Source organism: Oncorhynchus kisutch, unplaced genomic scaffold, assembly GCF_002021735.2.
Source record: "Oncorhynchus kisutch isolate 150728-3 unplaced genomic scaffold, Okis_V2 scaffold3646, whole genome shotgun sequence".
Taxonomy (NCBI): domain Eukaryota; kingdom Metazoa; phylum Chordata; class Actinopteri; order Salmoniformes; family Salmonidae; genus Oncorhynchus; species Oncorhynchus kisutch.
In genome coordinates this window covers 346296-369916 of record NW_022265591.1, presented here as the reverse complement: position 1 = coordinate 369916, position 23621 = coordinate 346296, and the positions used below count along the sequence as shown (strand labels likewise).

General features: G+C 46.7%; 2 protein-coding genes across 4 annotated transcripts in view; both read left to right on the top strand.

Moving 5' to 3' along the window:
- Positions 1-2034, top strand: part of LOC109881757 (interleukin-1 receptor-associated kinase 3) — a 36081-nt gene extending 34047 nt beyond the window's left edge. Inside the window, exon 14 of the mRNA XM_031820755.1 lies at positions 3-2034. Within this exon, the coding sequence (XP_031676615.1) occupies positions 3-4 (2 nt within the window). The 3' untranslated portion in view covers positions 5-2034. The remainder of the gene's footprint in view (positions 1-2) is intronic.
- Positions 2035-2273: 239 nt separating this feature from the next.
- Positions 2274-22171, top strand: LOC109881756 (DNA helicase B). 3 transcript variants are annotated; one of them, XM_031820757.1, is made up of 14 exons: positions 2274-2553; positions 3321-3680; positions 5151-5374; positions 6331-6543; positions 6676-7665; positions 9422-9599; positions 12885-13026; positions 13262-13407; positions 13471-13570; positions 17169-17228; positions 18578-18863; positions 18972-19130; positions 19807-20571; positions 21829-22171. In XM_031820757.1, the coding sequence occupies exons 1-14, from the start codon at positions 2334-2336 to the stop codon at positions 21940-21942; spliced, it is 3957 nt and encodes a 1318-aa protein (XP_031676617.1). In that variant the 5' UTR covers positions 2274-2333; the 3' UTR covers positions 21943-22171. The 3 variants fall into 3 exon arrangements, with proteins under 3 accessions (XP_031676617.1, XP_031676616.1, XP_031676618.1); XM_031820756.1 differs by having other exon boundaries at positions 2275-2553; positions 5145-5374; XM_031820758.1 differs by having other exon boundaries at positions 2275-2553; positions 5145-5374; positions 13486-13570; positions 21829-21994.
- Positions 22172-23621: the final 1450 nt, after the last annotated feature.

Sequence of the window (23621 nt, the reverse complement as noted above, 5' to 3'; positions counted from 1 at the left end):
AGGACAAAGCTACAGAGGAACAACTCTCTGTCTCCATGACCACCCAGGACTGACAAAGCTACAGAGGAACAACTCTCTGTCTCCATGACCACCCAGGACTGACAAAGCTACAGAGGAACAACTCTCTGTCTCCATGACCACCCAGGAGTGACAAAGCTACAGAGGAACAACTCTCTGTCTCCATGACCACCCAGGACTGACAAAGCTACAGAGGAACAACTCTCTGTCTCCATGACCACCCAGGAGTGACAAAGCTACAGAGGAACAACTCTCTGTCTCCATGACCACCCAGGACTGACAAAGCTACAGAGGAACAACTCTCTGTCTCCATGACCACCCATGAGTGACAAAGCTGATCTAGGATCTGCTTGCCCTCCCCGAATCCTAATCTTAACCATTAGAGGTTAAAAACACAAAACAGACCCCAGACCAGCATCTAGGGCAACTTCACTACTCTAAATGACACATGCATACAGTACATAGCCTGCTGAGAGAGAGGGTTAACTTATCCATATATCTGACTTAGTCATTGCTGGGCCTGGTTAAATGACCTGGTCCTGGTTAAATTACCTGGCTCTGGTTAAATGATCTGGTCCTGGTTAAATGACCTGGTCCTGGTTAAATGACCTGGTCCTGGTTAAATGACCTGGTCCTGGTTAAATGACCTGGCCCTGGTTAAATGACCTGGTCCTGGTTAAATGACCTGGTCCTGGTTAAATTATCTGGCTTTGGTTAAATGACCTGGTCCTGGTTAAATGACCTGGTCCTGGTTAAATGACCTGGCTCTGGTTAAATGACCTGGTCCTGGTTAAATGACCTGGCCCTGGTTAAATGATCTGGCACTGGTTAAATGACCTGGCCCTGGTTAAATGACCTGGTCCTGGTTAAATGACCTGGCCCTGGTTAAATGACCTGGTCCTGGCTCTGGTTAAATAACCTGGCTCTGGTTAAATGACCTGGCCCTGGTTAAATGACCTGGTCCTGGCTCTGGTTAAATAACCTGGCTCTGGTTAAATGACCTGGCCCTGGTTAAATGATCTGGTCCTGGATAAATGACCTGGTCCTGGTTAAATGACCTGGCTCTGGTTAAATGACCTGGTCCTGGTTAAATGGCCTGGCTCTGGTTAAATAACCTGGCTCTGGTTAAATGACCTGGCCCTGGTTAAATGATCTGGTCCTGGTTAAATGACCTGGTCCTGGTTAAATGACCAGGCTCTGGTTAAATGATCTGGCCCTGGTTAAATGACCTGGCCCTGGCCACTCAGCCACAGGATACTGTAGATGGTTTCAAATCTCCCTTTCTCTAAATGACTGTATGGATCTGGGCTGGTTTCCCAAAAAGCATCGTAGCACTATGATCACCTTTCGTCCATTTAGTTTCAATGGAATTAAAGTCAGTGCTACGATGCTTTTAGGAAATCCAGCCCTGGTATGTGACGAGACGTGATGTTCATATGGTTCACATGTCCTTCGTTGTCAGTAAATTATGCTAAAAAATATATTCTTGTAGAAAGGTATTTATTATCTGCTGACAGATTCCATTTTATATTTCTTATTTATAAAATTAGGATATGATTTATACAGTAGTCTTTATAAAACATTTTATAAAGATCATTTAAAATGATGGGGCGGCAGCGTAGCCTAGTGGTTAGAGCATTGGACTAGTAACCGGAAGGTTGCGAGTTCAAACCCCCGAGCTGACAAGGTACAAATCTGTCATTCTGCCCCTAAACAGGCAGTTAACCCACTGTTCCCAGGCCGTCATTGAAAATAAGAATGTGTTCTTAACTGACTTGCCTGGTTAAATAAAGGTAAAAAAAAAAAAATGGGTTCATGCAAAAATGTTAGCGTGTAGAAACAGTGGGAAACTAAACCAAAGCATGAAGTGCTGCCATACCTTGTCCATAGGCCGCTGACAGGGTAAGGAAACCAATGTGTCATTTTGTCATTTGGGTCAACTATCCCTTTACTTATGTTTTGTAAGATGACATTTTTTCATGCCTTTTATTAATTAATAAAATAAGATTGACAATGTGGGATGAATTCGTTTGAATTATTTGTAGGTAAACTATAGTCCGCTTTCACTATTCACAACTATAACGGCATTCATGATTTAAAATACGATGTTGTGGTATCTGGTAAGACTAATGATAACCAGATGAGACTCATCAAGCTGCACCTTTACACCCCCAGGCCGGTAGGTGGCGCTCACACGACAGTTTTTTTTAGGTTGCCTCGGAAAAAAAGCAAAAGCACTTCCGCTTTTCCACTTCCTTTTTTTATGTCAGCTGTCAAATTAAATTGACGCGCGAAATAAGCAAAACAAAACAGAAATGTCACAGTCGGGGTGTCCTGTTGGTGACAGAATCCTAGTAGGTTACATTTTACCCGAAAAGAAGGTTAAAAACTCCGAAAATGACGACTCTGATTGGGAAGATGATGATGAGGAGGAGGAAGAAGAAGCACAGCCGGAGTTTCTGGATATGAAAGAGATGGACAGCGTTAGTTCAGGAGGACATGTGTTTAATTCCTCCGTACCGGGCCGAAACGAAGGTGAGTGGTCGTTGACAGATCATCGTAGCTTTGATAAATGCACTTGTAGAAGTTAACCTAACTAGCTAATGGGGTTGTCACTTGCAAAAATAGGCATATTTATCTAGCAAGCAAGTTGCCAATCATTCGGTGTAAAGGGACTGCGACTGTCACTCTTGTCGGTCGAGATTTCTCCTACTGTAGAGAGAGGAGTCTACTGTAATTTATATAGTTTGTTCAATCTGGTTTATCTCTTGTTAGTGACACTAATACACCCACAGAAAGGTGGGTATAATTGGTGGGAAAGTTCCAACAGGAGGAATCTGTAACCAAAAACTTGGTAAAGTACAAGGTTGCCAACAAAACAACGTATACAAAGTTGTATAGCGGCAGAATAAGATACCGGGTAGAGAGGGTGGGCTATTTCATTACGTTTTTTCCACTCAGCATGTTTATTCCGTAAAAATGTCTGTCCTCTCTCTGGTAGCCTACGAACAAACATTAAGAATAAGCTACGTGGTGAGTTGATGCCTATTCGGCATTTAGTTAACTAGGTGAATTGATCATGCTACTTTTGTATGCGTTGTTTGTTGCCAACCTTGTACTTTACCAAGTTTTTGTTACAGATTCCTGTTGGAACGTTCCCACAAATTATACCCACCTCCCACAAAACACTATCATACAATCCACTACGATGAATGCATGCTGATGATCTAGCTAGCTAACGTTAGTCAGCTCAATAACTAACTTGTGTAATTGTTTCATTTTCTATCCCGTGTCTGTTCTAGTTGATTTCCTGGACAGCGTGTCCGGTAAGAGATGCAGAGTACTGGGCCGGTTCAGTCTGAAGGACCCGTGGTGGGAGGCTACCTGCACAGCCCGCGTAGCCAGGGGCAAGCTGGTGCTACGGGGCTACCCTGCCTACCGCCTTCGCTCAGACCTCCAGGGAGACCCGGAACACTCTGTCCTGTCTCTGTTCCTCACCGCCTGCGGCGTGGACTCACAGTTTGTCGTCCCCTTCTTTGCTTGGCTGCCGATGGGAAGGAAGGTGGAGTTTGCTAACTTGCAGGAAGTTCTGGCTGAGTTTGAGGAAGGAGAGCAGCACAGAGCTTTGGCACAGCAGATTAAAGCCTTGGTCTCTGTTTCAGGTAGGTGGATGTGGGGGAGAGATACATCTTGACCCTGATCTATAGTGTTTTGGTAATATGAAGTGCTGTGAGTAAAGACCATAGCTGTGTTTGAATACTCCCACCATACTATACCATTCTATACCATACTAACCATACCATTCTATACCATTCTATACCGTTCTATACCATACCATTCTATTCCATTCTGTACCATTCTATACCATACTAACCATACTATACCATACTAACCATACCATACTATACCATTCTATACCATACTAACATACCATTTTATACCATACCATATGGTAGTACTAACCATTCTATACCATACCATTCTATACCATTCTATACCATTCTATACCATACCATACTATACCATACTATACTATACCATTCTATACCATTCTATACCATACTATACCATACCATTCTATACAATTCTATACCATACTAACCATACCATTCTATACCATTCTATACCATACTATACCATACTATACCATTCTATACCATACCATTCTATACCATACTAACTATACCATACTATATGTGACACAAATTGGGTATGTAGTATGCTTATTAGTCATAGGGGTGCGATCGTAAATTCCCTCTGGCTATCTACTCCGATTTCAGAGCGCTCTCTGCTGAATTTACAAACGCTCAACACCCGTTGAATGTGTCGGTCAATATCTGCAAAAAAAAAACATATTTCAATTGTTGCCAGCAGCACAGTTAGTTACCAGCAGCACAGTTAGTTACCAGCAGCACAGTTAGTTACCAGCAGCACAGTTAGTTACCAACGTTCAACACCCGTTGAATCTGACAACGCCCTGAATTTACAAATGCCCAGAGCGCACTCTGGCACTCCCAGATCGAAGTTACGAACACACCCGAAGTCTAGCTAGTAATTTGTTACGCTAACAAGCTAGCAATCGGTTGCATAGCAACAGCAACAGCTTCCGGTAGACGTGTGAAGCGCTGGGGCTCAACTGAAATTTTACCGTTGGTTTACAGTATACTAACAATCAGTATGTTAGTATGGGTATCTGGAACACAGCTCATACTGACATACAGTATGTTAGTATGGGTATCTGGAACACAGCTCATACTGACATACAGTATGTTAGTATGGGTATCTGGAACACAGCTCATACTGACATACAGTATGTTAGTATGGGTATCTGGAACACAGCTCATACTAACATACAGTATGTTAGTATGGGTATCTGGAACACAGCTCATACTAACATACAGTATGTTAGTATGGGTATCTGGAACACAGCTCATACTAACATACAGTATGTTAGTATGGGTATCTGGAACACAGCTCATACTGACATACAGTATGTTAGTATGGGTATCTGGAACACAGCTCATACTGACATACAGTATGTTAGTATGGGTATCTGGAACACAGCTCATGCTAACATACAGTATGGGTATCTGGAACACAGCTCATGTCATCGGTATGTCTGTCAGTTGCAGGGATGCGCGTGGCTGCTGCCTCTCTGTATCCCCATGTGATGAGATACCTGCCTACCCTACTGCCCGGGCGCTTCACAGAGCTCCTGAGTCGAGGAAAGAAAAGCCCAAAACATCCTGCGGCACAGGGTGCTACACAGATAGAGGGGGAAGAGGAGGATCTCAGCTTGCTGGCCAAAATAGAGGAGATGATCAAGACGGACGTCTGGAAGCTGGGCTTTAACTATGTAAGCATAACCTCCTGGCTGGTTGTGGACTGTGGTTGGAAGCTGGGCTTTAACTATGTAAGCATAACCTCCTGGCTGGTTGTGGACTGTGGCTGGAAGCTGGGCTTTAACTATGTAAGCGTAACCTCCTGGCTGGTTGTGGACTGTGGTTGGAAGCTGGGCTTTAACTATGTAAGCGTAACCTCCTGGCTGGTTGTGGACTGTGGTTGGAAGCTGGGCTTTAACTATGTAAAGCGTAACCTCCTGGCTGGTTGTGGACTGTGGCTGGAAGCTGGGCTTTAACTATGTAAGCGTAACCTCCTGGCTGGTTGTGGACTGTGGCTGGAAGCTGGGCTTTAACTATGTAAGCGTAACCTCCTGGCTGGTTGTGAACTGTGGCTGGAAGCTGGGCTTTAACTATGTAAAGCGTAACCTCCTGGCTGGTTGTGGACTGTGGTTGGTTAACATACTTTGTCAACAGTTTCTGTAGTCTGTGATTGGTCCAATCCAGCAGGAAGTATGACATCACATCCCTCCAATCTGCCATGAACGCTTTGACATAAACTACAATAAGAAAATAATTCATTATCTTCAGTAATCGCTTCTCCCTTTCCCTCTCTCCCCCTCCCTCTTTCTCTCCCTCCCTTTCTCTCCCCCTCCCTCTTTCTCTCCCTCCCTTTCTCTCCCCCTCCCTCTTTCTCTCCCTCCCTTTCTCTCCCCCTCCCTCTTTCTCTCCCTCTCTTTCTCTCCCTCCCTTTCTCTCCCCCTCTCTCTTTCTCTCCCTCCCTTTCTCTCCCCCTCCCTCTTTCTCTCCCTCCCTTTCTCTCCCCCTCCCTCTTTCTCTCCCTCCCTTTCTCTCCCCCTCCCTCTTTCTCTCCCTCCCTTTCTCTCCCCCTCCCTCTTTCTCTCCCTCCCTTTCTCTCCCCCTCCCTCTTTCTCTCCCCTCCTCCCTCTCCCCTACTCCCCTCTCTCTCTAGGTTATGTACAAGGAGTTGAAGGTGGTCCATTGCGAGGCTCAGCTGAGATCCTTCCATGAGTGTAAACTCTTCCAAGAGATCCCTCTGAAGCAGTGTAACGCCCTGCGAGTCTACGACTCTCTGAAGAACCACTGCAACAGGACGGGCAGTACCTACATGGAGCTCCCCACCCTGTGTGACGAGGTCAGGAGAGGGTGTAGCTCCGAGGTGGAGGTACGAGGAACACAGAACAAATACGTCTGTCCACTTTGTTTTATGTATTGTCTGTAGGTTCGCTTGCTGAGGCAGCTCCATATATATTTTTTGAATTTCAAATGTAGTTAATTCGTTGGTTCTTTCATTCAGGTGTGGGACGCAGTCCACTTCCTCAAAGAGCTGGGTGTAGTGGTACGGGATCGCCAGAAGGTGGCGCTGCAGAACCTGCATTCTTATGAGACTGGGATAGCTGAGTGCCTACGCTGTCTGGTGCAGGAAGAGCCCTGGGTTATACCTCTGGATGTCATAGAGGTGCTGACTGCTTCAGCTCTGCAGAGGCTGAGGAAGAAGGGAGGGGATGGATGGAGTAGGGAGGATCAAGGTGAAGTGGACTCCGACGCAGAGCGGAAGGCTAATGAGCTGAATGAAAGGTGTGATATGGTTGGCAGCGCTGCAGAGACAGACCGTACTAGTACTGCTGTTAGAACAGCCAGTGGAGCCTCTGTCCCAGACCACATCAAACCTGGACCAGCCCCTACAGACCAGGGCCCTCCTCCTCCAGTAGATTTAGACCCAGACCAGGGCCCTCCAGTAGATTTAGACCCAGACCAGGGCCCTCCAGTAGATTTAGACTCAGACCAGGGCCCTCCAGTAGATTTAGACCCAGACCAGGGCCCTCCAGTAGATTTAGACCCAGACCAGGGCCCTCCAGTAGATTTAGACCCAGACCAGGGCCCTCCAGTAGATTTAGACCCAGACCAGGTACGTGCAGCCGAGATGATCTGCTTCAATCCGGTGACAGTGATCAGCGGTAAGGGGGGCTGTGGTAAGACCACGGTGGTGAGTCTGGTGTTCAAGGCCGCCTTGCAGCAGAGCCCAGAGAAGGAAGTCAGGAAGGCATGCTGGGACTTTGAAAATGACTCCTTGGGGTCTGAGGCGTGGGAGGAAGCCGAGGCGTTGGAGGATGAAGCCCTGTCGAAGAGTCTCCTCTCTCAGTTAGAGGGGGAGGTAAAGGACGAGAAGAAGTTGTCGTCGTGGGTTTTACAGGGAGAGGACGAGGTGTTACTAACAGCACCCACAGGGAGAGCTGCGTCTCTGCTCACCAAGAGGACATGCTTCAAGGCCTACACCCTGCACCAGGTTGGTACAGGAGACAGTTCTGCCCTTAGAATGACTTCTAGAATGAGTCAGAACTGGGTCAGAACATCTGACTTTCTGAATGGCAAACATTAGCCTGGGTAAAGCTAGAAGTCACATTCTCTGTCCATGTAGTCTTTGTCTCTGTAATAGAAAGGTATCGGTGAGACCAAAATAAACAGCTGAAATGTTGTATCACTTTCATGGTTTACAAAGGATTATTTGTGTGATTTGTAGGTCAAGTTTTCCACTTGTTTTCTGTCAGCGGCCGCACTCACCGTGGGCGTCCGCACTCACCGTGGGCGTCCGCACTCACCGTGGGCGTCCGCACTCACCGTGGGCGTCCGCACTTACCGTGGGCGGCGGGCGGCCTCACTCACCGTGGGCGTCCGCACTCACCGTGGGCGTCCGCACTCACCGTGGGCGTCCGCACTCACCGTGGGCGGCCGCACTCACCGTGGGCGGCCGCACTCACCGTGGGCGGCCGCACTCACCGTGGGCGGCCGCACTCACCGTGGGCGGCGGGCGGCCGCACTCACCGTGGGCGGCCGCACTCACCGTGGGCGGCCATATTGTTCTAAATGAACCAGTTGAACATCAGTAGTCGGGTGTTGAACAGTCGTGGCCAAAAGTTTTGAGAATGACACCAATATTAATTTCCACAAAGTCTCCTGCCTCAGTTTGTATGATTTCAATTTGCATATACTCCAGGATGTTATGAAGAGTGATCAGATGACTTGCAATTAATTGCGAAGTCTAACCCCTCTCTCCTGTCACCCCTCCCTTTCAGGTAGTGTGGAGTTTCACAGATATCTAACCCCTCTCTCCTGTCACCCCTCCCTTTCAGGTAGTGTGGAGTTTCACAGATATCTAACCCCTCCCTCCTGTCACCCCTCCCTTTCAGGTAGTGTGGAGTTTTACAGATATCTAACCCCTCTCTCCTGTCACCCCTCCCTTTCAGGTAGTGTGGAGTTTCACAGATATCTAACCCCTCTCTCCTGTCACCCCTCCCTTTCAGGTAGTGTGGAGTTTCACAGATATCTAACCCCTCTCTCCTGTCACCCCTCCCTTTCAGGTAGTGTGGAGTTTCACAGATATCTAACCCCTCTCTCCTGTCACCCCTCCCTTTCAGGTAGTGTGGAGTTTCACAGATATCTAACCCCTCTCTCCTGTCACCCCTCCCTTTCAGGTAGTGTGGAGTTTCACAGATATCTAACCCCTCTCTCCTGTCACCCCTCCCTTTCAGGTAGTGTGGAGTTTCACAGATATCTAACCCCTCTCTCCTGTCACCCCTCCCTTTCAGGTAGTGTGGAGTTTCACAGATATCTAACCCCTCTCTCCTGTCACCCCTCCCTTTCAGGTAGTGTGGAGTTTCACAGATATCTAACCCCTCCCTCCTGTCACCCCTCCCTTTCAGGTAGTGTGGAGTTTTACAGATATCTAACCCCTCTCTCCTGTCACCCCTCCCTTTCAGGTAGTGTGGAGTTTCACAGATATCTAACCCCTCTCTCCTGTCACCCCTCCCTTTCAGGTAGTGTGGAGTTTCACAGATATCTAACCCCTCTCTCCTGTCACCCCTCCCTTTCAGGTAGTGTGGAGTTTCACAGATATCTAACCCCTCTCTCCTGTCACCCCTCCCTTTCAGGTAGTGTGGAGTTTCACAGATATCTAACCCCTCTCTCCTGTCACCCCTCCCTTTCAGGTAGTGTGGAGTTTCACAGATATCTAACCCCTCCCTCCTGTCACCCCTCCCTCTCAGGTAGTGTGGAGTTTCATGCAGGCCAAGAAGGACCCCAGCGGGGCTCCTGAGGAGTGGAAGTTTGCGTGTGTGCGCGTGTTGGTGGTGGACGAGGGCAGTCTGGTGTGTGTTCAGCTCCTCCACTCCGTGCTCACCATGCTCACCAAACACGCACAGCTCAGGAAGTTCGTCATCTTGGGTACGTTCGTTTTTTAGTTCAGGTTTAAGCTGTACACGTTCGACATGTAAAGTGTGATGCCAACACTTGTGGGGGTGTGGGGGGTGTGGGGGGGAGGTGGAACAGAGTTAGGTAAGGTGAAGACTTCCTGTCTTATACAATGGACTTCCTGTCAAGGGAAACACGATGTGGTCCACTAGACTGCTCGGAATCACTGATCTACAAATCACCTTGTATCCCAATAAACTCCTCCATTCTCTGAATGACATTAGACTACACTGCTTAATAACCCTGCTAGGACGTAAGGGTTAGGACTTACTGACTGTTTGCCTAGGGGATGCTGTCAGCTGACCACTATCCAGCCGGCCAACTCCTTGTCAAATCAAATCAAATGTTTTTAATCACATACACATGGTTAGCAGATGTTATTGGTCACATACACATGGTTAGCAGATGTTATTGGTCACATACACAGGGTTAGCAGATGTTATTGGTCACATACACAGGGTTAGCAGATGTTATTGGTCACAGACACAGGGTTAGCAGATGTTATTGGTCACATACACAGGGTTAGCAGATGTTATTGGTCACATACACAGGGTTAGCAGATGTTATTGGTCACATACACAGGGTTAGCAGATGTTATTGGTCACATACACAGGGTTAGCAGATGTTATTGGTCACATACACAGGGTTAGCAGATGTTATTGGTCACATACACAGGGTTAGCAGATGTTATTGGTCACATACACAGGGTTAGCAGATGTTATTGGTCACATACACAGGGTTAGCAGATGTTATTGGTCACATACACAGGGTTAGCAGATGTTATTGGTCACATACACAGGGTTGGCAGATGTTATTGGTCACATACACATGGTTAGCAGATGTTATTGGTCACATACACAGGGTTAGCAGATGTTATTGGTCACATACACAGGGTTAGCAGATGTTATTGGTCACATGGTTAGCAGATGTTACTGTGAGTGTAGCGAAATGCTTGTGCTTCTAGTTCCGACAATGCAGTCATAACCAACCAGTAATCTAACAATTCCCCAACAACTACCTTTATAGGGATGGAATGAGATTATGTACATGTATGGAGGAACGATGACAGGATGCAATAGATGGTATAAAATACTGTATATACAGTTGAAGTTTACATACACTAAGGTTGGAGTCATTAACTTGTTTTTCAACCACTCCACACTTCTTGTCAACAAACTATAGTTTTGGCAAGTCGGTTAGGACAACAATTGTTTACAGACAGATTATTTCACTTATAATTCACTGTATCACAATTCCAGTGGGTCAGAAGTTTAAAAGCAATAAGTTGACTGTGCCTTTAAATAGCTTGGAAAATTCCAGAAAATGATGTCATGGCTTTAGAAGCTTCTGATAGGCTAATTGACATCATTTGAGTCAATTGGAGTTGTACCTGTGGATGTATTTCAAGGCCTGCCTTCAAACTTTGCTTGACATCATGGGGAAATCAAAAGAAATCAGCCAAGACCTCAGAAAATAAATTGTAGACCTCCACAAGTCTAGTTCATCCTTGGGAGCAATTTCCAAACGCCTGAAGGTACCACGTTCATCTGTACAAACAAGAGTACGCAAGTATTCACACCATGGGACCTCGCAGCTGTCATACCGCTCAGGAAGGAGACGCATTCTGTCTCCTAGAGATGAACGTACTTTGGTGCGAAAAGTGCAAATCAATCCCAGAACAACAGCAAAGGATCTTGTGAAGATGCTGGAGGAAACGGGTACAAAAGTATCTATATCCACAGTAAAACGAGTCCTATATCGTCATAACCTGAAAGGCCGCTCAGCAAGGATGAAGCCACTGCTCCAAAACCGCCATAAAAAAGCCAGACTACGGTTTGCACAGGGACAAAGATTGTACTTTTTGGAGAAATGTCCTCTGGTCTGATGAAACAAAAATATAACTGTTTGTCCATAATGACCGTCATTATGTTTTGGAGGAAAAAGGGGGAGGCTTGCAAGCTGAAGAACACCATCCCAACTGTGAAGCACGGGGGTGGCAGCATCATGTTGTGGGGGTGCTTTTCTGCAGGAGGGACTGGTACACTTCACAAAATCGATGCCCAAGTTAAACCATTTAAAGGCAATGCTACCAAATACTAATTGAGTGAATGTAAACTTCTGACCCACTGAGAATGTGATGAAAGAAATAAAAAGCTGAAATAAATTATTCTCTCTACTATTATTCTGACATTTCACATTCTTAAAATAGTGTTGATCCTAACTGACCAAAAACAGGGACATTTTACTAGGATTAAATGTTTTGTGAATTGTGAAAAACTGAGTTTAAATGTAATTGGCTAAGGTGTATGTAAACTTCCGACTTCAACTGTAGATATGAGATATGAGTAATGTAAGATATGCAAACATAGAGACTCACTAGTCACTTTAAACTATGTTGGCAGCAGCCTCTGTGTTAGTGGTGGCTGTTTAGCAGTCTGATGGCCTTGAGATCGAGAGACTGAAAAACAGCTTCTGTCTCAGCTTTGATGCACCTGTACTGACCTCGCCTCTGGATGATAGTGGGGTGAACAGGCAGTGGCTCGGGTGGTTGTTGTCCTTGATGATCTTTATGGCCTTCCTGTGACATCGGGTGGTGTAGGTGTCCTGGAGGGCAGGGGATGTGTTGTGTCTTGCGGTTGAGGGCGGTGCAGTTACTGTACCTGGCAGTGATACAGCCCAACAGGATGCTCTCAATTGTGAATCTTTTAAAGTTTTGTCAGGGTTCTAGGTGACAAGCCACCTTTTTTTCAGCCTCCTGAGGTTGAAGAGGCGCTGCTGCGCCTTCTTCACCACACTGTCTGTGTGGGTGCACCATTTCAGTTTGTCTGTGATGTGTATGCCGAGGAACTTAACAGTTCCACCTTCTCCACTACTGACCTGTCGATGTGGATAGGGGGGTGCTGCCTCTGCTGTTTCCTGAAGTCCACGATCATCTCTTGTTTTGTTGATGTTGAGTGAGAGGTTGTTTTCCTGACACCACACTCTGAGAGCCCTCACCTACCTGTAGGCTGTCTCGTTGTTGGTGGTAATCAAGCCCACTACTGTTGTGTCATCTGCAAACTTGATGATTGAGTTGGAGGCGTGCATGGCCACGCAGTCATGAGTGAACAGGGAGTACAGGAAAGGGCTGAGCACGCACCCCTGTGGGGCCCCAGTGTTGAGGGTCAGCGAAGTGGAAATGTTGTTTCCTTACCTTCAGCATCTGGGGGAAGCCCGTCAGGAAGTATGGCCTGTTCCACAGTCTGACTGTTTGTCTAGGTGATGTGCGTCAGCTGCCCAGTATCCAGCCAGGAAACACCTTGTATGACCTGTTCCACAGTCTGGGCCGAGCCCATTGGGCCATCGAGATGAGGACCAATCACAGAGCCGAGTCTCAACTGATCGTCGACAACGCCGGACAGTAAATATGACACTGGTTTTTGTCTTTAGTTTCCAAACAAACATAAAAATACCACAGTGACTCTTTGATAATATAAAATAAAAAGAACCATGAATTAATTCAGTATGTAGATAGAATAAAGTTTAGATACAACTTTGCAAATTCAGATATGAAATTAATTTTCTTAATTTTAAAATAGTTTTTATTGTAAATTCTGTAAGATTGTTGGTTTTGTCATGTCCTAAAAAAAAATCAGAATCGCAGAGATGGGGATGAATCGTAGTTTCAGACCGCTCCACTACGACGCCATCTTGGATCTGAATGGAAGCTACACCATGCCCTCTGAAGACAAGAGGTTCATCCTCATCCTGCTGCCCAACACCACCGAGGACTCTGACTATGGTGAGTAACCCGTGGACTCCATCTGAAAACACAGAACACTACTAATGTAATGCAACACAATAGGATGTGGTTTTTCAGACCTTCAGGTGGCTATCGAACTATTATTGAAAGCTGCTCCAGGACTGAAGAATGATGCCACGTCACAGTTCATTGCCTTCAGAAGGTAAGACAAGCATTACACAGTAGAGTGGTCAGACATGTAGAGGTTATCTACACTGTTGATACTATAGGGACAGTAGAGGGGTTCTCTATACTATAGGGACAGTAGAGGGGTTCTCTATACTATAGGGACAGTAGAGGGGTTCTCTATACTATAGGGACAGTAGAGGGGTTCTCTATACTATAGGGACAGTAGAGGGGTTCTCTATACTATAGGGACAGTAGAGGGGTTCTCTATACTATAGGGACAGTAGAGGGGTTCTCTATACTATAGGGACAGTAGAGGGGTTCTCTATACTATAGGGACAGTAGAGGGGTTCTCTATACTATAGGGACAGTAGAGGGGTTCTCTATACTATAGGGACAGTAGAGGGGTTCTCTATACTATAGGGACAGTAGAGGGGTTCTCTATACTATAGGGACAGTAGAGGGGTTCTCTATACTATAGGGACAGTAGAGGGGTTCTCTATACTATAGGGACAGTAGAGGGGTTCTCTATACTATAGGGACAGTAGAGGGGTTCTCTATACTATAGGGACAGTAGAGGGGTTCTCTATACTACAGGGACAGTAGAGGGGTTCTCTATACTACAGGGACAGTAGAGGGGTTCTCTATACTACAGGGACAGTAGAGGGGTTCTCTATACTACAGGGACAGTAGAGGGGTTCTCTATACTACAGGGACAGTAGAGGGGTTCTCTATACTACAGGGACAGTAGAGGGGTTCTCTATACTACAGGGACAGTAGAGGGGTTCTCTATACTACAGGGACAGTAGAGGGGTTCTCTATACTACAGGGACAGTAGAGGGGTTCTCTATACTACAGGGACAGTAGAGGGGTTCTCTATACTACAGGGACAGTAGAGGGGTTCTCTATACTACAGGGACAGTAGAGGGGTTCTCTATACTACAGGGACAGTAGAGGGGTTCTCTATACTACAGGGACAGTAGAGGGGTTCTCTATACTACAGGGACAGTAGAGGGGTTCTCTATACTACAGGGACAGTAGAGGGGTTCTCTATACTACAGGGACAGTAGAGGGGTTCTCTATACTACAGGGACAGTAGAGGGGTTCTCTATACTACAGGGACAGTAGAGGGGTTCTCTATACTACAGGGACAGTAGAGGGGTTCTCTATACTACAGGGACAGTAGAGGGGTTCTCTATACTACAGGGACAGTAGAGGGGTTCTCTATACTACAGGGACAGTAGAGGGGTTCTCTATACTACAGGGACAGTAGAGGGGTTCTCTATACTACAGGGACAGTAGAGGGGTTCTCTATACTACAGTAGAGGGGTTCCCTATACTACAGGGGCAGTAGAGGGGTTCTCTATACTACAGGGGCAGTAGAGGGGTTCTCTCTACTATAGGGGCAGTAGAGGGGTTCTCTCTACTACAGGGGCAGTAGAGGGGTTCTCTCTACTACAGGGACAGTAGAGGGGTTCTCTCTACTACAGGGACAGTAGAGGGGTTCTCTCTACTACAGGGACAGTAGAGGGGTTCTCTCTACTACAGGGACAGTAGAGGGGTTCTCTCTACTACAGGGACAGTAGAGGGGTTCTCTCTACTACAGGGACAGTAGAGGGGTTCTCTCTACTACAGGGACAGTAGAGGGTTCTCTCTACTACAGGGACAGTAGAGGGGTTCTCTCTACTACAGGGACAGTAGAGGGGTTCTCTCTACTACAGGGACAGTAGAGGGGTTCTCTCTACTACAGGGACAGTAGAGGGGTTCTCTCTACTACAGGGACAGTAGAGGGGTTCTCTCTACTACAGGGACAGTAGAGGGGTTCTCTCTACTACAGGGACAGTAGAGGGGTTCTCTCTACTACAGGGACAGTAGAGGGGTTCTCTCTACTACAGGGACAGTAGAGGGGTTCTCTCTACTACAGGGACAGTAGAGGGGTTCTCTCTACTACAGGGACAGTAGAGGGGTTCTCTCTACTACAGGGACAGTAGAGGGGTTCTCTCTACTACAGGGACAGTCGAGGGGTTCTCTCTACTACAGGGACAGTAGAGGGGTTCTCTATACTACAGGGACAGTAGAGGGGTTCTCTATACCATCGATACTACAGGGACAGTAGAGGGGTTCTCTATACTATAGGGACAGTAGAGGGGTTCTCTATACCATCGATACTACAGGGACAGTAGAGGGGTTCTCTATACTATAGGGACAGTAGAGGGGTTCTCTATACTACAGGGACAGTAGAGGGGTTCTCTGTACTATAGGGACAGTAGAGGGGTTCTCTGTACTATAGGGACAGTAGAGGGGTTCTCTGTACTATAGGGACAGTAGAGGGGTTCTCTGTACTACAGGGACAGTAGAGGGGTTCTCTATACTACAGGGACAGTAGAGGGGTTCTCTATACTACAGGGACAGTAGAGGGGTTCTCTATACTACAGGGACAGTAGAGGGGTTCTCTATACTACAGGGACAGTAGAGGGGTTCTCTATACTATAGGGACAGTAGAGGGGTTCTCTATACTATAGGGACAGTAGAGGGGTTCCCTATACTACAGGGACAGTAGAGGGGTTCCCTATACTACAGGGACAGTAGAGGGGTTCTCTATACTATAGGGACAGTAGAGGGGTTCTCTATACTATAGGGACAGTAGAGGAGTTCTCTCTACTACAGGGACAGTAGAGGGGTTCTCTATACTACAGGGTCAGTAGAGGGGTTCTCTCTACTACAGGGACAGTAGAGGGGTTCTCTATACTACAGGGACAGTAGAGGGGTTCTCTCTACTACAGGGTCAGTAGAGGGGTTCTCTATACTACAGGGACAGTAGAGGGGTTCTCTATACTATAGGGACAGTAGAGGGGTTCTCTCTACTACAGGGACAGTAGAGGGGTTCTCTCTACTACAGGGACAGTAGAGGGGTTCTCTATACTATAGGGACAGTAGAGGGGTTCTCTATACTATAGGGACAGTAGAGGGGTTCTCTATACTACAGGGACAGTAGAGGGGTTCTCTATACCATCGATACTACAGGGACAGTAGAGGGGTTCTCTATACTACAGGGACAGTAGAGGGGTTCTCTATACTACAGGGACAGTAGAGGGGTTCTCTATACTACAGGGACAGTAGAGGGGTTCTCTATACTACAGGGACAGTAGAGGGGTTCTCTATACTACAGGGACAGTAGAGGGGTTCTCTATACTACAGGGACAGTAGAGGGGTTCTCTATACTACAGGGACAGTAGAGGGGTTCTCTATACTACAGGGACAGTAGAGGGGTTCTCTATACTATAGGGACAGTAGAGGGGTTCTCTATACTATAGGGACAGTAGAGGGGTTCTCTATACTATAGGGACAGTAGAGGGGTTCTCTATACTATAGGGACAGTAGAGGGGTTCTCTATACTATAGGGACAGTAGAGGGGTTCTCTGTACTACAGGGACAGTAGAGGGGTTCTCTGTACTACAGGGACAGCAGAGGGGTTCTCTGTACTACAGGGACAGTAGAGGGGTTCTCTGTACTACAGGGACAGTAGAGGGGTTCTCTGTACTACAGGGACAGTAGAGGGGTTCTCTATACTACAGGGACAGTAGAGGGGTTCTATACTAAGACCTGTATCTTAACTGTCGCTGTGTGTTTTTCAGGAGGGAGTGTGCCTTGATCAATGAGCTTTGCTGCAAACATTACTGCGACCACCGCACCAAGTAAGTTACTGTACTGCTATAGGAAGAGATGCTGTTTCTACTGCTATAGGAAGAGATGCTGTTTCTACTGCTATAGGAAGAGATGCTGTTTCTACTGCTATAGGAAGAGATGCTGTTTCTACTGCTATAGGAAGAGATGCTCTTTCTACTGCTATAGGAAGTGATGCTCTTTCTACTGCTATAGGAAGACATGCTGTTTCTACTGCTATAGGAAGACATGCTGTTTCTACTGCTATAGGAAGTGATGCTCTTTCTACTGCTATAGGAAGTGATGCTCTTTCTACTGCTATAGGAAGTGATGCTCTTTCTACTGCTATAGGAAGTGATGCTCTTTCTACTGCTATAGGAAGTGATGCTCTTTCTACTGCTATAGGAAGTGATGCTCTTTCTACTGCTATAGGAAGTGATGCTCTTTCTACTGCAATAGGAAGTGATGCTGTTTCTACTGCTACAGGAAGTGATGCTCTTTCTACTGCTATAGGAAGTGATGCTGTTTCTACTGCTATAGGAAGAGATGCTGTTTCTACTGCTATAGGAAGAGATGCTGTTTCTACTGCTATAGGAAGACATGCTGTTTCTACTGCTATAGGAAGACATGCTGTTTCTACTGCTATAGGAAGACATGCTGTTTCTACTGCTATAGGAAGACATGCTGTTTCTACTGCTATAGGAAGTCATGCTGTTTCTACTGCTATAGGAAGTCATGCTGTTTCTACTGCTATAGGAAGTCATGCTGTTTCTACTGCTATAGGAAGTGATGCTGTTTCTACTGCTATAGGAAGTGATGCTGTTTCTACTGCTATAGGAAGTGATGCTGTTCTACTGCTATAGGAAGTGATGCTGTTCTACTGCTATAGGAAGTGATGCTGTTCTACTGCTATAGGAAGTGATGCTGTTACTACTGCTATAGGAAGTGATGCTGTTTCTACTGCTATAGGAAGTGATGCTGTTTCTACTGCTATAGGAAGAGATGCTGTTTCTACTGCTATAGGAAGAGATGCTGTTTCTACTGCTATAGGAAGTGATGCTGTAGGGAGAGACGCAGTTTCTGCCACTGGGGGAGGGTTAGAAGAGTTTCTACTGCTGTGTAATGAGTGGACCACCAGATAGAGCTGTTGTACCAGTTGTAAAAAGGAAGAATGTGCAATGTGAGGAGGCAGAGGAGACTTGCCTCGTCTCCTAGATGTTAGGAGGCAGAGGAGACTTGCCTCGTCTCCTAGATGTGAGGAGGCAGAGGAGACTTGCCTCGTCTCCTAGATCTCGTTTGTTTATGTTAGAAATCCCAGCTGGCCTCCTTATCTGTAGATCGATAAATAATTTGGGTTTGATGTGTCGATCTTTTACCTCAGAAACAACAAGAACCGACTAGATTTCCAGCCGAGAGATAAAGTCTGCTGTACAAAGAACGGCTACGTCACAGACAGGAACAAGGAAGTGTCTCCTGAAGAAGAGGACTTGGAGAACAGCTACGTATCTGACAGGGCCAGGACCAAGCAGAGACTTCCTGGTCTGGACGGAGGGGAGAGACGTAGAGGGAACGGGGCCACACAGAGAGACGGAAGTGGTGACAAAATGAAAAGCAAAGAGAAGAATAAAGAGCGTCTGTGTAACGGAGAGATATTCTTTATTAAATATGTGAGAAACGAGAGGACCAATAGTTACACGTGTTTTAGGCTATTCTGTAAGCTGCTCAATTCTAATTGGCTGAGCCGTGCTCTTGGGTTGTGTCTCCTCCTATGACAGGACGTGACAGAGGAGGAGGCGGGCTCACGGCGGAGCAGGAAGCAGAGGTACTTGACTCTGGATGATGGCGACGGACGGATGCTGTGTGTTTCCTTCAGGGAACTGCAGAGTGAATGTAAACTGCAACACGCCTGGGCTAGGACCATACACACCTTCCAGGTGTGTGTGTGTGTGAGTGTGTGTGTGTGTGTGAGTGTGTGTGTGTGTGTGTGTGTGTGTGTGGGAGTGAGTGGGAGTGAGTGGGAGTGAGTGGGAGTGAGTGGGAGTGAGTGGGAGTGAGTGGGAGTGAGTGAGTGAGTGAGTGAGTGAGTGAGTGAGTGAGTGAGTGAGTGGGAGTGAGTGTGTGGGAGTGAGTGTGTGTGTGTGGGAGTGTGGGAGTGAGTGGGAGTGAGTGTGTGTGTGTGGGAGTGTGTGTGAGAGTGAGAGAGAGTGTGTGTGTGTGAGTGAGTGAGTGTTTGGGAGTGAGTGTGTGTTTGGGAGTGAGAGTGTGTTTGGGAGTGTGTGTGGGAGTGAGAGTGTGTGTGTGTGTGGGAGTGAGTGTGGGAGAGTGTGTGTGGGAGAGTGTGTGTGGGAGTGAGTGTGTGGGAGTGAGTGTGTGGGAGTGAGTGTGGGAGAGAGAGAGAGTGAGTGATGAGTGAGTGAGGGAGAGAGAGAGAGAGTGAGAGAGAGAGAGAGAGAGAGTGTGTGAGTGAGGGTGTGTGTGTTCTCTCTGTCTCCATTCATAGGCTGATGAGAGAATGATTTAAACTAAGCAGTTCAGTAGATTCTAACTAGTTAGACGTTTTCTCTGATGGAATTCCTCAGTTGTACTGTACCTTCCTTCTCTGTGCGTCAGGGGTCGGAGACCGAGACGATTGTGTACGTGCTGGGTAACGGTAGCGTCCAGACGTGGAAACACGTGTACACTGCTGTGACACGGGGACAGAAGCGTGTATATGTCATAGCCAAGAAGGAGGGCATGGCCTCGGCCATCAAGAGACGCATCATCCCACGTAACACCCGGCTGGGAACCCTGGTCAAAGAGCTGCTGGTCCAGCCTGGGGCTGAGGGGCAGGACCAACCAGACCAGAACCAACCCCAGCCAGGCACACCTCGCAGGGCAGCCCCAGGCTTCGGGCCTACACAGACCTCTCCTCTGGCCTCACCGACACCTAGCTGGTCTCTAAGGACCCCCTACAAAACCCCTATAGCAGCACCCAGACTCCGCTCTACGCCCAGTGTAGCAGTCCCACTTCACGCCAATTGTGTCCAGTCCCACTCTACGTCGGTCCTACCCAGGAAGCTGTGGAGAAATGAGCCTCCAACAGCTCCTCAGGCAGATGCCTCAGACACCTCTCTAATGGACGACATCACTTTCAGTCAGGCATATACTTGGTCGCCTATGAACAGCAGCTCTGAGGACCCCTCTCAAGAGCAGCCTGGGTCTTGTGAGGAGGAGGAAGGGATCGAGATGGAGGCTAGCAGCAGCGCTGTAGAGGATGGACATATGGGGAAGGGTTCACATTTAGCTGCTCGGTCTGGGGTTGAGAGCACCCCTTCCAAGAGGACACTCAGTCCTGACAGTGAGAAACAGAATGTAACTCCTCATAAACAGATCAAGGTAAGAGAAAGAGGACGTGGTCAGTTGCTTTGTGGTGGAAGCAGTACATTTTCTCACATGACTAGGGCACGTCTGAAGACTTATTTGTGGTGTGGAGGGGTTATTTTAGTAGAAGTGGTGGAGGAGGGGTTATTTTAGTAGAAGGGGTTGAGGTGAGGAGGGGGGGTTATTTTAGTAGAAGTAGTTGAGGTGTGGAGGGGTTATTTTAGTAGAAGGGGTTGAGGTGTGGAGGGGGGGTATTTTAGTAGAAGTGGTGGAAGGGGGGGGGGGGGGTTATTTTAGTAGAAGTGGTTGAGGTGAGGAGGGGTTATTTTAGTAGAAGGGGTTGAGGTGTGGAGGGGGGGTATTTTAGTAGAAGTGGTGGAAGGGGGGGGGGGGGTTATTTTAGTAGAAGTGGTTGAGGTGTGGAGGAGGTGTGGAGGGGTTATTTTAGTAGAAGTGGTTGAGGTGTGGAGGAGGAGGGGGGGTTATTTTAGTAGAAGTGGTTTAGATGAGGGGTTATTTTAGTAGAAGTGGTGGGGGGGAGGAGGAGGGGGGGTTATTTTAGTAGAAGTGGTTGAGGTGTGGAGGAGGAGGGGGGGTTATTTTAGTAGAAGTGGTTGAGATGAGGGGTTATTTTAGTAGAAGTGGTGGGGGGGAGGAGGAGGGGGGGGTTATTTTAGTAGAAGTGGGTGAGGTGTGGAGGAGGGGGGGGGGTTATTTTAGTAGAAGTGGGTGAGGTGTGGAGGAGGGGGGGGGGTTATTTTAATAGAAGTGGTTGAGGTGAGGAGGGGGGGTTATTTTAGTAGAAGTGGTTGAGGTGTGGAGGAGGGGGGGTTATTTTAGTAGAAGTGGTTGAGGTGAGGAGGGGTTATTTTAGTAGAAGTAGTTGAGGTGAGGAGGGGGGGTTATTTTAGTAGAAGTGGTTGAGGTGAGGAGGGGGGGGTTATTTTAGTAGAAGGGGTTGAGGTGTGGAGGAGGTGTGGAGGGGTTATTTTAGTAGAAGTGGTTGAGATGAGGAGGGGGCGTTATTTTAGTAGAAGTGGTTGAGGTGAGGGGGCGTTATTTTAGTAGAAGTGGTTGAGGTGAGGAGGGGGGGTTATTTTAGTAGAAGTGGTTGAGGTGAGGAGGGGGGGTTATTTTAGTAGAAGTGGTTGAGGTGAGGAGGAGGCGGGGTTATTTTAGTAGAAGTGGTTGAGGTGGTTATTCTAAGAGAGTCAGTTGGGAAGAGTTGTCATGTTTCTCTGACTCCATCTTGTTGTTGTGTCATCTGTGTAGGTGGAGCCATTCGAATCACCGCTGGGCTGTTCCAGACTGCAGCAACTCACCCTCTGCATGCCCACCTCACACGGCAAACGGCTTTTCCAAGGTCCACCCTCCGATCAGGACTGAACATCTTCTCTCCCTGACCCATTGATACCAGGATATCTTATGATTGATGGCCACTACTGCATTGATACCAGGATATTTGAATCAAATCCTATTTTATACGTCATATGCACAGAATACAAGTGTAGACCTTACCATGAAATGCTTCCTTACAAGCCCATAACCATTAATGCAATTTTAATTAAAAATATGAGTTAAGAATGATATTTACTAAATAAACTAACGTTTTTTTAAAGTAACGCAATAAAATAACAATAATGAGGTTATATACAGGGGGTACCGGTACCGAGACAATGTGTGGGGGGTAGAGGTTAGTCGAGGTGATTGAGGTAGGTAGGGGTAAAGTGACTATGCATAGATAATAATGAGTAGCAGTAGTTGAGGTAATGGAGGTAGGTAGGGGTAAAGTGACTATGCATAGATAATAATGAGTAGCAGTAGTTGAGGTAATGGAGGTAGGTAGGGGTAACGTGACTATGCATAGATAATAATGAGTAGCAGTAGTTGAGGTAATGGAGGTAGGTAGGGGTAACGTGACTATGCATAGATAATAATGAGTAGCAGTAGTTGAGGTAATGGAGGTAGGTAGGGGTAAAGTGACTATGCATAGATAATAATGAGTAGCAGTAGTTGAGGTAATGGAGGTAGGTAGGGGTAACGTGACTATGCATAGATAATAATGAGTAGCAGTAGTTGAGGTAATGGAGGTAGGTAGGGGTAACGTGACTATGCATAGATAATAATGAGTAGCAGTAGTTGAGGTAATGGAGGTAGGTAGGGGTAACGTGACTATGCATAGATAATAATGAGTAGCAGTAGTTGAGGTGATTGAGGTAGGTAGGGGTAACGTGACTATGCATAGATAATAATGAGTAGCAGTAGTTGAGGTGATTGAGGTAGGTAGGGGTAAAGTGACTATGCATAGATAATAATGAGTAGCAGTAGTTGAGGTGATTGAGGTAGGTAGGGGTAAAGTGACTATGCATAGATAATAATGAGTAGCAGTAGTTGAGGTAATGGAGGTAGGTAGGGGTAAAGTGACTATGCATAGATAATAATGAGTAGCAGTAGTTGAGGTAATGGAGGTAGGTAGGGGTAAAGTGACTATGCATAGATAATAATGAGTAGCAGTAGTTGAGGTAATGGAGGTAGGTAGGGGTAACGTGACTATGCATAGATAATAATGAGTAGCAGTAGTCGAGGTAATGGAGGTAGGTAGGGGTAAAGTGACTATGCATAGATAATAATGAGTAGCAGTAGTTGAGGTAATGGAGGTAGGTAGGGGTAAAGTGACTATGCATAGATAATAATGAGTAGCAGTAGTTGAGGTAATGGAGGTAGGTAGGGGTAAAGTGACTATGCATAGATAATAATGAGTAGCAGTAGTTGAGGTAATGGAGGTAGGTAGGGGTAAAGTGACTATGCATAGATAATAATGAGTAGCAGTAGTTGAGGTAATGGAGGTAGGTAGGGGTAAAGTGACTATGCATAGATAATAATGAGTAGCAGTAGTTGAGGTAATGGAGGTAGGTAGGGGTAACGTGACTATGCATAGATAATAATGAGTAGCAGTAGTTGAGGTAATGGAGGTAGGTAGGGGTAAAGTGACTATGCATAGATAATAATGAGTAGCAGTAGTCGAGGTGATTGAGGTAGGTAGGGGTAACGTGACTATGCATAGA